This window comes from Strongylocentrotus purpuratus, unplaced genomic scaffold, assembly GCF_000002235.5.
Source record: "Strongylocentrotus purpuratus isolate Spur 01 unplaced genomic scaffold, Spur_5.0 spur5_scaffold_13, whole genome shotgun sequence".
NCBI lineage: Eukaryota > Metazoa > Echinodermata > Echinoidea > Camarodonta > Strongylocentrotidae > Strongylocentrotus > Strongylocentrotus purpuratus.
The window spans coordinates 24,550,864-24,569,172 of NW_022145598.1; the positions used below are offsets into that span (position 1 = coordinate 24,550,864).

The following is an 18,309-nucleotide window of genomic DNA, read 5'->3' on the forward strand; positions in this document are numbered from 1 at the left end:
ATCATACTGTGACTGCATGCAATGACTCACATGGTATGGTAGGCAGATTATCCAGGTCTTCACCTACAGATGGCAGCAAACACTTACACATTGAGTGATTCTTGGAGAGCAGAAAGTGCCCTTCAAAATGATATCTTCTTACTTTACAAACTAGATTGAAAAATAAAGAAACTGCACCATTTTAGATATTTAGTTCAGATTTTAGTTTTCAATCACCTGAATGTCATTAATTCACACAAGTTAATTGCTATTAATCAACTATATAAGATAACTCTAGTTCAAATTTTTACCCTAAATTGAGGATTTAGCTTAATGAAATACTAAATAAAATGGAATTTAAAGAAAAAAAAAATTGACATTTTTTTTAAATTTCTCAGTGAACTGGTCCCCTTATATAAACCCTATTGGTGGGGTATTCTAAAGTTAAGCCATATCATAATTTCATGTAAAAGTAAGGGTCAGGTCCAGGGTCAGGTTATTGAGCCACTTACCTCAAAATGTGGAATAATTGTTGTGAAAGGGTTAATGCTAGTGTCTAAGTGCTGATCAAATGATATCTTGAATGTTTGATCTAAGTCAACTTCAATCTCTTTGTTCATTGCATGCTGTAGTGTTTTCTGCCTTGGACCAGAGGAAAGATCCGAAGAGGCAGACGACGTCGATGAGACTGACCAAGTACAGCGCTCACAATGCCTTCCACCACTGTGAGCAGTGTCAGCATTACAAGTACCTGACAGCTACCGAGGTAGGTCAACTTCTCATTTGTAGTTTAAAGGGGGGGGGGTAGCATGACGAAGATACATGTCTTTCCCGTGGCCTGACTCAGGGCCAATCGGGTATAATACGACTACAGACAACGCGACCGCAGTTTTTCGCGAACGCTTGCTTGCGCTGACCGATAATCAAGTCCATTCGTTTACGTACAGTTGTCCAAAAGAAGTCGTAGATGGTGTTAACCAGTATTTACCATGCTACATCCCCTATAATGTAGATGTAGACGAACATACATGGACCTTTATTAAAGCCCCTCACTGTAATTTTTTTTAACATCACATTTGTAGTCGTAAAGATAGAGTCTGAAGCAGGGAAAATTTTATGTCAATCTTAAAGAGAATTTCTTTTAAATACACAGATGTATTATAATGTTGCACAATTGAACATTACTTGGAAAATAAAGTGATTAGGTTAAAAAAAAACACCCCTAAAAAAATTAAAGAATGAAAATGACCTTATATATCTACCTGAAAAAAGCAGTTAATACATAGTGTAATTTACAAGTATTAACCGATTGCAAATATCACAAAGTTATACTTTATGTATCTATTTTCCACATTTTTTGCAGGCAAGGGAAACGAAGGCATACAGCGTGCAGCTGAACACCAGGTATTACGGTGAGGTGGAGATGCAGTTTGTGATACCAGCCCAACAGGAGAAACACTTTGTGTTCGTCCAGCAGAGCGGTCAGCTGTCCAGCATGGTCCTACCAACTAAACAAGAACAGGTTTGTACTTCTTCTTCTTCTTCTTCTTCTTCTCCTTCTCCTTCTTCTTCTCCTTCTTCTTCTTCTTCTTTGGTATACTCAACGTCCTGTTATAGGAACCAAACGAGGAGGATGAAGGGGTGTGCACTGTTGCTTATATAGTCCTTGTTGCTTGAGTCTTGGTTGCGGAAAAAGTTGGTTGCTTGTAGTTTGAAGGTGTCTATGTTTGAGGTCCTTTGGATGGCTTTGGTAAATCTCACTTTTCCAAAAGCTAAACCCAGTAGAGCTTTCACTTGTATCAAAAATTTATTTAGGTCATTTAGAAATTAAAGGATTAATTTTGGGATTCAGAAAACTTTCAAACACCAAATTCTACCTTTAATGTTGCCATTCATCTAAAGTGACTGTGGATCTATTCCTTGCTTAATTTCATATTTTCAGGATTAATTAAGGAATTTGAAAGATTTCAAACACTGTATTTGACCTTGAATGTTGCCATGCATACGAAGTGACTGTGGATCTATTCCTTGCTTCCATCTTAAACAGGGTCCTAATGCTGTGAAGACGCCCATCTTCATGCCATCCTTCGGTCGCCAGGAGCAAGCCTTGATTAACCTCTATCACACCATGGAGGGCAGCAAACACGTTCACATCATCGTCTGCAAGCAGAAGGATGCCTTGGCCTACGAGAAGCAGTGGCCGAATCATGTGCTGCTTATACTGCCCTCTGTGGCCAACGAAGCGGGGACAGGTGGGTTGATCAATGTCAGATGATTCAATTTACATGTCAATGTTTTTATACCTCCGTTACGAAGTAGCCAGAGGCATTATGTTTTCGGGTTGTCTGTCCGTCTGGCCATATACATCCGTCCATACGTCCCGTTCTCGTGATCGTGTTATCTCAAGAACCGATTGATGGATTCCTGCCAACTTGGGTCATGAACATGTAGGCCTATGCATCTTGCTGAGCCAATAAACTGCTTAGATTTTGGAGTCATGAGGTCAAAGGTCACAGGGCTCATTATGTATGCAAAAATAGCTTGTGATTGCATTATCATTTGAACCGATGGACGGATTACCATCAAATTCAAAACATGTATGTTTCTTGCAGAGCCAATGAACTTGAGTAGATTTGAGGGTCATGAGGTCAAATGTCATGGGGCTCATTATGTTTGCAAAAATAGCTTGTGATCTCAAGAACCAATAGGATTCCTGCCAAACTCAGGACGTGTATGAATCTTGCAGAGTGAATGCACTGATTAGATTTGAGGGTCATGAGGTCAAAGATCAAAAGGTCATACATGTATATGAAAAAGAATTGCTTTTGTTTTGGTTTGTAAAATCGCTTATACATTTTATTTCAATTCTACTCAAATATCTGGTCGACTTGTAACCTTCTAGGTGCTGCCAAGTACTTCATCAAAGAGCTTGCGTCCAGGAATCTGGAACTGGAGAAGAACCGTCAGAGCAAGCTTGGCCTACAGCCTACAATCTCAAGAACCCTCCAAATTTTTCAAGACTTCCGTGAAATAACTTTCATTTCTAAGTAACCTTTATACATTTAATTTCAACTCTACTCACAATCTGTTCGACCTATAACCTTCCAGGTGCTGCCAAGTACTTCATCAAAGATAGCGTCCAGGAATCTGGAACTGGAGAAGAACCGTCTGAGCAAGCTTGGCCTACAGCCTACAATCTCAAGAACCCTCCAAATTTTTCAAGACTTCCGTGAAATAACTTTCATTTCTAAGTAACCTTTATACATTTAATTTCAACTCTACTCACAATCTGTTCGACCTATAACCTTCCAGGTGCTGCCAAGTATTTCATCAAAGAGCTAGGGTCCAGGAATTCCTGAACTAGAGAAGAACCGTCAGAGCAAGCTTGGCCTACAGCCTACAATCTCAAGAACCCTCCAATTTTTTCAAGACTTCCGTTAAATAACTATCATTTCTAAGTAACCTTTACACATCTAATTTCAACTCAACTCAAATATCTGTTCGGCCTCTCAACTTCCAGGTGCTGCCAAGTACTTCATCAAAGAGCTTGCATCCAGGAATCTGGAACTAGAGAAGAACCGTCAGAGCAAGCTTGGCCTACAGCCCGATGTCGTCTGGCCTTTCATTGCTCTGATGGAGGACAACTGTGTGACCTGGAGGTTGACCTCTGGCAGTGGTGCCGAACATCATGAGTAAGTTCAATTCGTTCGTTCGTGTCTCCTTAGATCAAGATTAATGTAACTTGATCTTCAGAGTAGTTGCTACAACCGGCCGTGTCAGGCACGTTGCCCCGGGGTGCGAGATAGGACTCTTGTAGGGTGCCCCCAGCAATACGATTCGATAAGATCTAGCCATTGTATGAATTTTATAAATTATGTGACCCAACAGATTCAGAATGCATGAGTATTATGTCATATTTCACTGAGGTCATAGGTCGAAGGTCAAATATAATGTCATTACTGGTGACTAGATCTATGCACTATATGGTAAATTTGTACATTGTATGACGATAAGCATGTGATACTTGTTATGTTAAATGGATGGTAATTGGTAACCTCATGCCTTGCTTCTCTTCGAGTCATTCCTTTCGAGTATTCTAGTTAAAGATCTGTCTTGCCCAGAAGTAAATAATCATATCTGATTGATACACGTCTGTAAAAGCCAGATTACACAGAGACCTTCGTCCTTGCCTATCTTAAGTGGTCTTGTACATGTATACAGGTTCAAGTGCATGCTCTGTCTAACAGTAACAATTAGTTTGGTCTTAAAGAGGATGACTGGTTTTTACAAATTCTCAGGAGCGACAAAGTTGTGCCGTTGAAGACCGTCTTGGAGACGATAGAAGGCATCCCAGACATTGAAACGTACACTGCCCTTGGTGTTCAGCAATGGAGCAGCCAAGCGACAGGCAGCGTTTTAACCTCGATGACCTCCACGACCCCGACGAGGCGGTGCCACCTCTTCAACATGATCTTCCTCAACGTGGACAAAGCCAGGAATGTGGACTATGGCTTCAATAGGTCAGTGGAGAGTGAAAGGTCACAGAGAGTGGGAGAGATACATGTAGATAGAGAACGGGAGATGGAGAGAGAAAGGGGATATACACTTACTACTCTCCACCCAGGTGTTAAATGGGTACCCGGTAGGATGCGACCGTCATTGATGGTCGAACAGTTTTTGAGCGTCAAGTAACAGCTAGCTGGAATGCTCCCCAGGGAGTGGAGATTGTGCACATATTGTGTGCGAGCAAGCACTGACTCCAATGACTGGGGTAATAGTATATCTGTAAAGACGTACGAGATGTATTAAGCGCTAAATAAAAGCTGAATATTATTGTTATTATATAGATAGATGGAACGAAAGAAACATACCCACAGGGAGAGGAATATATGGTTGGGGTGGAAAAGAGAGACGGTCAAAGTGTATGGGTAGTATGGGTAGATGAGACTGAGCAGGAGGGAGGGAGGGAGAATGGGAGAAGAGGAGATAGAGAAGGTGGACAGATGCCAGAGAAAGAGTACAGAGGTAGAGAGAGATACTGAGAGTTGGATATGATACATGTAGGTTGTAATATATTTGCAAAGAAGATATTCCGCTGGTCAACCGTCTTCCAATGACACGACAATAATTAGAATATTTAATGTTATCCTCCAGATTTTTCAACGAGGATATCGACTTCAACTTGAAGCTCGCATCAGAAGGCCACACCTTGGTGCGCCTGGACTACCTCTCCGTCATGGTCAAGTCCATCGAGGCTAACAACCTCGCCCATTTTACCCCCAAGCCCCACCCGATGGCCACGCCCCACAAGAAGCCCCCTTCCCACCACACCATCAACCCTTCCAGCTATGTCCGCGCCCCTGATTCGGAGGAGCTGATCCCCCTGGCGGCCCCGCCCCAGTTCCTGATGGAGCGCTTTCTGGAGAGAATGAGCGAGAAGCGCATCTTTCCATCAGCGGTGGATAATGCGGATAATCCAGTGCTGGCAGTCGATTGCTATTTCAACCTAGGCCCTCGGATAGCAGGTAAGTTGATCTCAAGCGCATTGAATTCTGACATTTTCGATTTCACAGATGGTCACACTAATGTTAATTGGATCTAGATACAGTTATTTTAAGAACTCAAGGTTCCAAATACATTGAATGCTTTATGATATGCATGCAATGTAGTTGGTTCGATGGAGAAAATCAAGGTAGAAAAGAAAAGCAACCTTTCTAGATGGGTGGATTTTGAACTTTAATGCGGCAAGGAAAAACTTAATGATAAGAATTAGAAATGTGGATTAGAGATTGGATCTAAACAATCCTATCCTGGGACCAGTTCGGAGGCCATCAGAATTTGTAGTTTTTTGTAATCTGGAAGAACTACACAACACAGAACGAATATCGCAAAAGAGTTATGATGTATTGGACGTGCAGCATATGCAACAACGGTTAGGGATTTTCTCTTGAATATGCTTTATACTAGATTTAAAGATAATCTTGAGTTCTGGTAAAAATAAGAAAAAGGAATTCTCACAGAATCAAACAAAACTTACACTGTATGTTCAAGAATACAAATAAATGTCATTTGCCAAACAATTTTGGTAAAAATGTATACTGGCTGAGTATAATGAGCATAGAAAGATAAGGAAATCAAGGTTGGTAGCCCCGGCACCATTTGTGTAATCCCATATACATCTTTCTGTGTACAGTGCTTGTTACTTTACCAAGATTGGGCCAAATTTATTATGATTTTGATGACTCCAGAACCTTGCAGTACACACCAATACTAACATGTAACGTAATCACATTTTTCTGACTTTTTTTTCACAATGCAATCGCGTGACCAGAACTCAACTTTATCTTTAAAGGTGAAATTCAAAGAAAATCCCAAATATGTCAACTAATGTATCACTAGAAACTGGTAAGCTAACAGATGGCCATCGTACAAGTTATAGGTCAACTACATATCGGGTGATTTATACAAATACAAATACAACTTCCTCCATAGCAGCTGGGATATACGAGAGATTCGCCGGAAAAATAACGATGTTTTAATGACGTCACTATATGGACCAACACTGCCCAAGCAGACGACATCCCATAGAGAATGAACATAATAGCAAAGCTTTTATTTGTCAAATTATAATGAGTTTAGTTTATATAAATGTAATGGCATGTCAAACCATTCAAAAGGGGATATGACCCGATTCTGGTAACTAAAATCTTTTTCTTGTAAATACACAGGATAGGGGTTAATTAACAATCAAAGAAACCAGACTTTCAAATTGAAAAGCCCACGAAATGATATTAAGGACGGCACTCGTTCTCTCCTGAAACGCCGAACATACCCCGGTGTGTGCAGCTGAATATACAATGGCGTCTTATTTTGTTTACAAGCGACAGATTCCTTTATTTTCATATCGCTACATTTGTCATCAAAATAAAACCATGTGCAGGGCTTAGAGTGAGGCAATAGATTATACATTTAGCCTGACGGTAGTAAAGTAAGAGAAAGAACTCAAGAGAAGATGAAAACACAGGCACTGAAAATGTGTGAGATGTCATGGGGCATCGTCTGCTTGTGCAAGTCATGTCCATACTGTGATCTCACACATCTCAGCAGCGTTCGGATAGCTCTTCAGGTGCTATGCCGGGGCTGTATTTAAGCGTTTTGTAATTTATAATAATCGTTACTTTGAATGTTACCAAGCATTGAATTTTGATAACCTTGTCGAATCAAAGTTTCAACTTTGCAATAATGAAAATAAAGTTCGTTTTTAAAATCAATGAATATCTACTTTAATATTGTCATGTATAATGTTGCTTGTAATTTTTCCAGTGCACTTTGCATCGTCCAGTCAGCAGCCATCCCAAGACTTGATTGAGAATACCCGCTTCAGTGGCCTTCTTCTCTTCATGTGCCATTCAACAATGGAACGGGAGTTCCTCAAGAATTTCAAGTTTATCAATGGTGAGTTCACACTTTTGAATCAGTTGAAGCCTTTTAAGAATTTCAAGCATTCAAGTTTATCAAAGGGGAGTTCTCACTCATCTGGATATATTCGCTTTAAGTTGTACTTGATTCATTGTATCGGTATACTCACAACCTCTATTAAAGAGCAGGTTGAGTTCTGAAAAGAGATGGACGATAATTTGTGAGCATTATCATTGTTTTTAAGCAAGTGGGGAAATATATCAGATAGAAAATGTTCCCTGAAAAGCATGGCTCTTCAAATGCCTTAATATTCTAAATATGGCATGTAACAACATGAAAATCAGGACAGATTTTTATGCCACATGTTCGTTTAATCCAATATACATATTTCTGTGTACAGTGCTTGTAACTTTACCATGCAAGACTGGGCTAAATTTCCTATCATTTTGATGATTCTAGAACCTTGCAGTACACACCAATACCTATATGCTAGATCAGGCCTTCTCAACTAGTTTATTAGAAGTGCCAAAACGAAAAGAATTTGTAGTTGAAGTGCCACCCTGTATGGTTGACTGTTCTGCGAGGGAGCGTAGCAACTGAGCCGAAAATGGGTGGGGTCCAGGGGTGAAGCCCTAACGGGGGTAGCAGGGGTCGGTGCCCCCTGAAGATGGTGGAATTAGGGCTTTCAAAAGGCCCAAATGGGGCATTTCTAACACTATTTCATTCCACAATATAATCAATCATATTAATTTTATATTGATGTGAAAAAACAGTACAATTCCTGGGTACAATTACACTGGAGGTATATTTATATGTAGTTTTTTGTGTGCAATAAACATGGGAAATGTCAAAACAAAGTGAAAATCAAATAGACAAAAACAAGATGTTTCCAGAGATTGGCAATGTTAAAGTTGGTATCCCATCGTAAGCTTATTTGTTGTACAGACCTTATAAATTAGAATCGTATAAAATGGTAAAAAACGATAAATTCCCCTTTCTCACTGTTTGTTAAGCAGGCATTTTGGGCTCAAATTCAACTGCAACTTTTTGATTTAGCTGAGTATTTAATTCTAAAATATATATTTTCTTTCTTTCTGTTTTTTGTTTTGTTGTTGCAACAGTCGCGCGCCACTCCCACTGACCGCAAGCGCCACAAGTGGCGCGCGCGCCGCCAGTTGAGAAGGCCTGTGCTAGATGATCAACCTTTTCTGATCGATTCCACACTGTTTCTTTCACAATGCAATCGATCTCCAGACCCAGGTCGAAATTCCCATAGAAACCAGTAGAAACCAGTAAAGACATTCTAATGGTTTCTACTTGTTTTCCAGAAACCAGTAGAATCTAATGGTTTCAGGAGGAACTTTGAAGTAAAACCAGTAGAAACCTTTACAAACCAGTAGAGTCTAATGGTTTGAAGACCAGTAGAAACCAATAGAAACCGGTAGGATCTAATGGTTTAAACATGGGCGTAAATATACTAAGTCAAACAAGTAGAAATCTTTACAAAACAGGAGAGTCTAATGGTTTGAAGACCAGTAGAAACCAGTAGAAATTTGTACTGGTTTTCTCTACTGGTCTCTATGGGAATTTTGACCTTTGGAACTCAAGTTTATCTTTAACTAGACTGATTATGCGGGATGTATAATGTACATATGTTAGTCATTTGTATGACTTACATGATGAGTGCTTAAATGCTATAATAGTAGTGACACTATTTCTTTTCCCCAGGTGCTCGGCTATGCCTGATCAGTTCAGATCGGAACTCGCTGCGGCGTCAGGTTGTCCAACTAGACCTGGAGGAGCAGTGGAGATTCAGACTACGTGATGAGTTTCAGACGGCCAACGTAGCCGCCGAGCAACCGCTATTCATGCTGACGGGACGGCACGAGGAGGAGCGGTCGTAAGACACAAGGAGAGACGCTCGTAAGACACGAGGAGAAACGCTCATAAGACACAAGGAGGAGCAACCATACTAAAGCCGGGGTAATAACTTTGGAGGACCAGGAGCGTCAAGTCTTACAGACAGATGAACTTTCACCTGCCATGCTGCAAGCTTGTTCAGATCTATTGCCGTAGCTTTCGCTGTTGCTGATGCAGTCCTACGATGTAGTAGAGAGTACTGTAGAATAGGATCTTGAACCGAAGAAAGAGTTTTATGTCTGAAGTCTCTGTTTTTTGGTCACCTTTGTAGTGAGTGAAGGGATCAGCATTGTTTTGTAGTGGCTCTCATGTATAACCTGTGTTTGGACACTGCAGAGATAAAATTTGTAATTTATTTGTATGAAAGGCTGAGTGATTTGTCCCAAAAAAATTATTACATTTTTGCACAAAATTGCTTTATTTAATATTCTTGTATTATTCCATGGCATGATCATTTTACTATATATAATATTCAAATTTCACAAAAACTATAGACCAAGCATCTTGAAAACCTTGAGAAAATTTGCTCTGCATGAGCATAACATAGGAATGTGAATAAAAAACTAGAAATTAGTGAGAAAGTTGTTGAATGAAATAATTCTCTAAACTTTTTCTTAGTACCGGTAAACTTTTTTCACTTGATATAGAATTTCTGACCTTATATCATCCTTTTTTGTTGTTGTTGGAACTACTAGCAGCTATCTAACATAGTATTTTACTAATATATCAGTGATGTGTTCGCACTGAAAACCAGAATTGTACAGAGTACGTTTTAGTTTGTTAAGGATAACCATTTTTATAAGAAAGTTATCATATGCAGTCTCACTGTGAACAGAGCATGAAATGTTCTCTAATGACAATAAATATAACAGGCAATTATTCTTTGCCTCTTATTTTTTACTATTTTCTCTTCGATATTGATGGTGAATACATGTTTTGTGTTCGCATTTGCATATGAAACGATTTGTAAATACTTAGATTATTGCTTGTTCATTTCTTCCTTTGCATGTATTTAACAGTTAAGTATACATTTTTACCTCATTTTTTCTCTGTTTTCCTTTACTTTACGGAGGGAGTTTTTTGTTATAGTGGAGTATGCCCAAAGCGTAGGACCACATTTGATTTAAGTGTTTTACATTCAAAATTTATTAGGAGTATGTAAACACACCAAGAGGGGGGAAAGAGAAAAATTTGATTTAGGGTCTTTATTCTGAAGTGTGATACCTTACTGATGTAAATCTGTATTTTGAGGAAACCAGTGGACCAAAAACATTCATTATTATACCGAGGACTATACGCGGGTAGAAATATACTAATAGGGTTCTAACTGTAGATGTAATAAGACGCTTAAATGGAAAAGAGTGTATGCTTGGAACTGTTAGACAAATTAAATTTTACGACATTTGTTCTCTTCCAACGTCCTTTGCATTGCAACAACATTAGCCAACATTGATTAATCTTGTTACATGTCAGTTTTATAACAAGTAAAGTTAATTTTTCATACACCCGTTGATAGTTCAGATATGACGATAACAAAAACCCTGCGTTTCTTTAACGTGTAAATGAATTGGAAAAGCCTGCAACAAAGGTCCTATGTGTATTCACGTAGCTCTGTGTTATGTGAAAGGTTTTACATTTTATGTAATTAAAAGATGCAGCTTTTTACCACCACACTTCTTAACAAGGCTTAAAGAAACAGTTTTTATGAAACAAAATTTTGTGTATATCGCTCAAGAAAATTTCTCAAATTGCCAAACTTGCTGTGATACACTTATTTTGAAGCATAAAAACCCTAAAGCCTTTCACAAATCTTGACTACTCATATCATGAAATTTGCAAAAGTTTCATGTTTTGCAAGCAATCGTTTTGCTTGAAACGTAAATTTCACACCCATAAAAATAGTGTCCCTGTTGAGTTCCCTACAATTGCCAAGCGACGTGTGTAAACAGGTTTCCAAGTTTCTTACTGGTGCTAGTTTGAAGTAAGTCAAGTTCATTACCACAGCTGCAAAGACATTCTACCTCTTAAATTTGCCAATGTTTTGGACTGAGTCCTTTGGCTTTTAAATGGAAATTTGAATTCTGATCACTATGGATTTTTATGTCCCTGTTTTTTAAATTCAATGAAAAGTATCCATGAAATGTTTGTGCAAAAGGCAGACCCGCAAGAGATAATGAATTTTTAAATGTCTAATTGATATCGGGTAGCACGTGTATTCCTCAAATTGACTCCACACGGCCAAGTTTTATTGACTTTTTCCTCAACATTTGGTAGCAAAGAATGATAAGATGTACATGTATATTTAGCATGAATTTTAATGACATACAAGTTTTAAACGTCAGTGTGGCAATTCAAATGTAAATATCCAAATAAATTTTTTGATGGCGGAGCTGAAAATGTTTTGAAATTTAATGGAATTGAAGGATGATGGCACACAGTTGAAAGTGAAAATACATGCATCATTGTCCTCCATTAAGTTGAAATAATTTTTCTGATCTCTTTTCATGGAATGATTGTAACCGTATGATTTATTCTTGATAGATAAGGTTCATATCCTCTCAGAACTTTACTGATCAATAATTGATCCGTAACGATTGATCCTTAAAGATTGATCCGTCCAGATTAATCCTTAAAGATTGATCAATAATGTTTCTAGAAGATCCATGTATGAATTTTATCTATCAAGAATCAATCATTATTATTGTCATGAATCATATCATGAAAAGAGGTAAGAACAAAAATGTATTCCATCTTCATGGGCCACGGTGCTTATTATTCATGATAATTAATACGATATGCTTACTTATACATGACTGTACCCACTATACTATACATGTTGTTCAGCCAGACATTGTCTTGGCCGAACTTTTTCTGGGAATTAACCTTAACAGTAGCTATACATATTAGCTGTGAATTTTTATTAACAAATTTGCAAAGTTAATGAATTTTAAAATGAAATTGTGTGCTAATAATGATAGGGATTGTACATGGGTTTTTTAAAGGATTTGTACACCAAAATCCACTCTTTTCAGCCTTTTCACTATAACAATGCTCAAATTCAAGTGAATATATTTAGACTGTACCTGTAGAACCGTGGCATGCTTCTTGCTATGGTTATGTATTTAAAGAATCAATTGATTTTTTAATAAACAAAAGTACATCTACTGATTTTATGGTGATATATATGAATGATTGCATTTACATTGCACCTGTAATGTAATTTGATAGACTTTTGAATATTCTGATTTTCTACCGTTGATTGCGATCTCATGTGAATTCCCTTTTAATATGAAACCTGATATAATGGAATGCACAAAAGACCGGTTTACTAACGTATACACATGTATGGATATTTCTTTCCTGGGCATCTAGGGGTATTCCATTAACCCGTTTTTAATGAATGAACTGCAATTTTTTTATCCAGTCTGCATACATAATTTGTTGCTATGCCGGGCAAGTCTCACTCAAGCCTTCAGGAGGTCAAGAACAAAGTTTGTTTAAATAGTATGCATACAATTTGAATATGTTAGTAAACTGGTTTATATACCTCTCTTTAGTATGTTAAATAAATCTAGTCATCTGATTGGTCATAATGCCCGCCTTGGGGTCATGACAGGATGAAACATCCCCTTGAGCCTATAGAAACAGCTATGCCTCTCATAGCAGTCAATATATCTATACTATTGATGCATATCATCTGCTCGCATCTGGAAGGGCATAACGTCACTGTAATACTGGTTAATTCCCCTCTTACTCTCAAGAGACAATATTCAATAACGATGGCATAACTTTCACATAATTCTGTCGTTTTTTAACTTCATGCATTTTACGATCTGGTTCAAATGACTTTTATATCATTTTTGTCAAACTATTGTAACATTCTGTTTGCTTATTTGATTCACTCAGACTGTTGCTTGCATGTTACTATATCTCAACAAAAAAATTGCTTTCCTTCAAAGCTCCTTGATATAAAAGTGATATTTCCCTTTAATGTCAATTATTGTGTGCTTCAGACAAACTATCAGTATTACCATTACACCCATTTTTGTTGGTGACCTCTGTGTACATATTTTGTTTGTATATATTTTAGCTTCATTTTTAACTGTTTCTTTCCATTGTGGTAGTCGTGTGTATTTTTTTCTTGCCATTTTCATGTAAGTGTGCATTCTTTCATTCTTTTTCATTTCGTCTCTGTCTTTTTAAAATGTATAGATCTTATGAACATGTGAAATGGTTTGAATTCCTTTTAAAGGGTTGAACTTGACATGGTCGCAAGTACTTTTATTATATGCATGTGTCTTTTAATATATTAACATGATCATTTTTACGTCAGAGGCTATTTGTAATTTGTAATGCGCGTGGCCCACGGTATCATTTTGTTGACATTGACTGTTGCCGACGAGAATAGCAGTTGTGTTGATGCACCATGTACTTTTGAAAGGGAAAATCGAAGACATTGTATGTATTATAAGGAGTGAATGCAAAATACACAATGCAAACATTGCTTTGATTAACTGATGCATGCACTAATTCCTCTCATATGGTTAAGTATTGAAGATAACAATGCAATATAAGTCTCTTGTGCCATGGCAAGCATTGGCATAATTTTTCACAGACTCTTTTAAAGATAAAGTTGAGTTCTGGGAATGTGATTGGATTGCGAAAGACACGTACTGCACTGTCTGGAAGTAATCGGGGAAAGGTTACCCCTGAAATTTTAGAATGACCGGATTACAACATAAAGAAATTGACACAGTCTTGTTGTAGATCATATTGACTGCACACGGAAATGTGTATATGGGACTACACACACAATTGTTTGGTCCAATCTTTTGAACTTTTTACTTCTCCTATTTTAAATATATGAATAGAAATCCTTCTACAATAAAATTCTCCCAAACTGACATACAAATACAGTCAAACCTGTCTACAGCGACTGCCCAAGGGAAACACAAAAAGTGGTCTTTGTAGACAGGTTCCTTTAGTACATGTTTCAATAAGAAACCATTTTAATGGAAAACAAAAAATGTGGTCTTTGTAGAGAGTCACTAATTTAAAAGCAGGTTTGACTAATAAGAAAGCTCATAAATCGTTTTCTTTTCCATCTTTACCAGAACTCAACTCTCTTTTTAAATCGTTTATGACCTCCATTTAATGTACATGTTTTGGGCGAGTGACCAAAACTATGAAATTGTAAGTTCAATCATGTTGCAAGCCATAAACTTCAGTCATATTATGGATTTGTGAATGCTTGAGATCATGTATTGTGGTGTTTTGTTGATTAACAAATGAATCTTGTTGAATTAAACAATGTAATAATATTTCATTAATCATTTACCATTCAAATGTCATTCCTTCGACGACATTTTGTCTAGAAAAAGAGGAGAAAAGTTACGAATATTACAGAGAGGAAGAGAAGGAGAAAAAGAAGGGAGAGAAGAAAGAGAAACGAAAGAGAGAGAGAATTGAAAATAAGAAATGTTAGTAAAAAGAGTAGGGCTGTGGCTGAAAGAAAAGAGAGAGAGAGAGAGGGGGGAGGGGGAGGAGAGGGATGAAGGGAGAGGGATAACGTGAAAGAGAGTGGGTTCTCAAACCTTTTCTTTGGCGGTCCAAATGTGATTTCCATGTAAGCTAAACGGTCCAAAACATGGGAAGCCATTCGCCCAAAAATTCTTACGGCCAATCGTATACTTTTAAATAAGTAGAACAATGTTCAATGATTGCTGGAAAGCCGGACCAATATTCGATGGGACTTTACACACATAATTGAGTTTCAAACGCACTTCTGGTCAAGAATGGTAATCTGGACAAAAAACTGAGGATTTAACTCTTCACTGTATAGAGACTTTTGCTATTCATGGTCACCTATCTTTTATAATAATAATAATAATAATAATAATAACTATTTTTATATGGCGCTTTTCAGGAGGGCCCTATCAAAGCGCTTTACAGATATATATTATTACCCCAGTCATCGGATTCAGGCTTTACCCGCACACAATGTATGCACATTCTCCACTCCCTGGGGAGCATTCCAGCCAGGCGTCATTTTTACAAGCGCACACTTGCTAATCTAAGCACATTAGCTTTCGCATCCTACTGGGTACCCATTTAACAATAAATAAATAAATAAATAAATAAATAAATTGTGTGAATAATCAAAGGTCCACAGGAGAGGACGAAAACTTGCCTACATAAAACTCACTCTCCTCTCCTGAGAACAATCTTATCCAACAAAAGATTGTCTTGCGGACCCTCCTATATTTCTACGGATGCGTTCCAAGGGGCAAAGCCTTAGCTGGAGGTCTAGTTCTGGAATTTTCCACAATTTAAACAATTATAAAGGATTAGAGTTGCCATGTATTCGATACCGTATCTAAGATGGCCGCCAAAATGATCGTCCGTCTCGTATGAATTAATGACCGGAGTGAATTACTATTTACAGTAAAAACTTTAGTTATTGATAGGAATTAAATCATGTTTAAGAGATTAGGACATTCATTGGTTATGGTTTGAATAATTACCAAGGATAAGACCCGCCTTATATTAGGTACCGTACCTAAGATGGCCTGTGATATTTGGCAGTTTTAACCTTCGATTTATTTACCACATGCTATAATGTTGTATAATTGGCCTTTAAATTGTATGCTCTTTCAAATTTGACACACGATCGTCAACACTATTTCCCCTCCTATTATCCAGGTTCTTTTCGATACTATCATCCACATTATCGTCCACACTTTTATCCACGCTACTATCCACACTCTCATCCACACTATTATCAACACTGCTATCCACGCTATATTATTCGCACTCTTATCCACACTCTTATCCACACTCTCATCCACACTCGTGTCCATACTTTTATCCACACTATTATCAACACTGCTATCCACGCTATATTATTCACACTCTTATCCACAGTATCATCCACACTATTATCAACACCCTGTTGTATAAAACGTACACAAATTATTATGAAAGGATTTTTTTCTTTCTTCAAAAGCAAAGAAAATATTTATTATCTTTTCTAATCAAAATTGCTTTTTGTCTCAATTTCCCCCCTTAAACTAAGGTTGTAGATAGATTGAAGATAACACTAGTGTGTATTAATAAAAATCAATTATTAAATAGCTCTAAATTCCAAATCTAGACTGCAGAGTCTAAATTTCCTGTAACATTAAACTATATATGAAATATCAGGCAGTCTACAGACAAAAGCCCCCTTTCCCAACTCCAAGCAAAATGGACTACAACGATGAACAGATCTCGGTATCATGGACTGGTCACTTTCTTTTTCAACCTCGACTTCCAGTTAAAACAGATTTTCAATTTCTTCCTCTGAAGCTTTTAAAAGTGCTCCATTCAAAGTTCAAGAATTCTGCCTTAAAGTATGAGGTTACTGGTTTTATACGATTTTATCAAATACTGTTATAGAGAAAGTAACATTTACAAGGATACTTTCAAGATTTCCAGTCTTTTAAAGATAATTTAAGAATCTTGCAGAAGAAACTGAGACAAGGAACTAGTTACAGTTGGAGGATTAAACAAATATCACAATCCATACTTAGTTCTATATTTTAGGCCTGCATCTTCGAGAAATAACATGTTCAGTGTTGTTGTTGATCTAAAAAGCAATGATTCTGTCATAGAGGTTATTATTTCCAAACTGACATTCCATAGATAACTCTGTTCATGGGAATAAATCTTAAAATATAAAAATTGGACATTTCAAAGTAGCAATTCATCTGAGTAGCAGTGAACCAATTTGGTGGCCTATTTGGGACTCTTCCCAGAGGAACTGCTAGCATGACTATGCGTCGATAACTATCTGTTGAACCCTGACGTGTCTATCGTAGCATCAAATGCAAAACATTGTAATTGCAGTGGAAACAGAATGTTCCAGCAGGAAACATATCAACTCGAACTTGTGTTGTCCTTGAAACAAATTGATTATTTATTTTATATTGAAAAACTAATGTATCAAGAAAAACACATTTTCATCAACTGCATGACATTACATGACAATGTGTATTACCCTTAAATTAACAACCACGTATAACAGCAGTCCTTACCACAATTATTACTCTTTTAGTCTCAACTAACGTTCCTCGACTAGACAGTGGTAACTCTCAGCTGCAATAGTTTTAACAACTGGCTGTCACTTGAATAGCAGTACTAGCATTTTGTCATTTAAAATGTTCTTATTGTATCCTTTAAATGAATTTGCTATTGCTCATAATTTACATGAATTTCTTTCATTAAAAAATAATCATAATGGTTAAACATTAAAGCTTGAAATAATTATTTAATTTTGTTCATGCGAGAACTGTTTGCTTTGTCATTTGAGAAAATAAGGGGGAGGCGAAGAATTGATAGATGAGATTGTACTCTTGCGCATTGTAGTAATCATGAAAACGTGATAAAGGGCAATGATGTGATTCAATGATTGTGTTTTTTTAAATTTGGATATCCAAATAAACAAGCAATATACACTTTTAGTCATAAGCAAGTGTTATTATTACTTATTTTTTAAGCTTTTAAACAAAAAAATATTTATTTTTTAAATTTATTTATCTATTAAAAACACACACATACAAAACGGGATGGGGGCATGTAAGAACAAAACAATCACTTTGAAAGGGAATAAAAGTAAAGAGTTTTGATGGGAGTGTGTTTGTGCGTTGAGCGAGAGAGACAGAGAGACAGAGAGAGTAAATGAAAGGAATTAGGAAACATTTTTGTAATCGATATTGGTAATACAATATAGAAAAGGGGCATTGATAAGAAGCCAACAGGGGCAATCATTAGAAGTACAAGAAGCATATACAAAATTTTAAAAAATTGGGCACATTCTAGAGAAAAAAATTCACCTTGTATAAATGAAAAAACACAGGTATTTTATCAAATGTAAACAAATTACAATTAAAACAAAAGGGGGGTGGCAATTTTAAGTTTTAAGTATTTGTACTTGCAAAACATGGGACATTT

The 18,309-nt window shown here is 37.1% G+C and overlaps 1 protein-coding gene across 3 annotated transcripts in view; it reads left to right on the forward strand.

Moving 5' to 3' along the window:
• The window catches only part of LOC580469 (GREB1-like protein), a 54,257-nt gene extending 39,602 nt beyond the window's left edge, over window positions 1-14,655 (forward strand). For all 3 annotated transcript variants that reach the window (XM_030983211.1, XM_030983212.1, XM_030983213.1), the window contains exons 24-31: window positions 612-745; window positions 1,343-1,501; window positions 2,027-2,231; window positions 3,500-3,671; window positions 4,278-4,499; window positions 5,134-5,504; window positions 7,303-7,434; window positions 9,127-14,655. In XM_030983211.1, coding sequence (XP_030839071.1) covers window positions 612-745; window positions 1,343-1,501; window positions 2,027-2,231; window positions 3,500-3,671; window positions 4,278-4,499; window positions 5,134-5,504; window positions 7,303-7,434; window positions 9,127-9,302 — 1,571 coding nt within the window. In that variant the 3' untranslated portion in view covers window positions 9,303-14,655. The remainder of the gene's footprint in view (window positions 1-611; window positions 746-1,342; window positions 1,502-2,026; window positions 2,232-3,499; window positions 3,672-4,277; window positions 4,500-5,133; window positions 5,505-7,302; window positions 7,435-9,126) is intronic.
• Window positions 14,656-18,309: the final 3,654 nt, after the last annotated feature.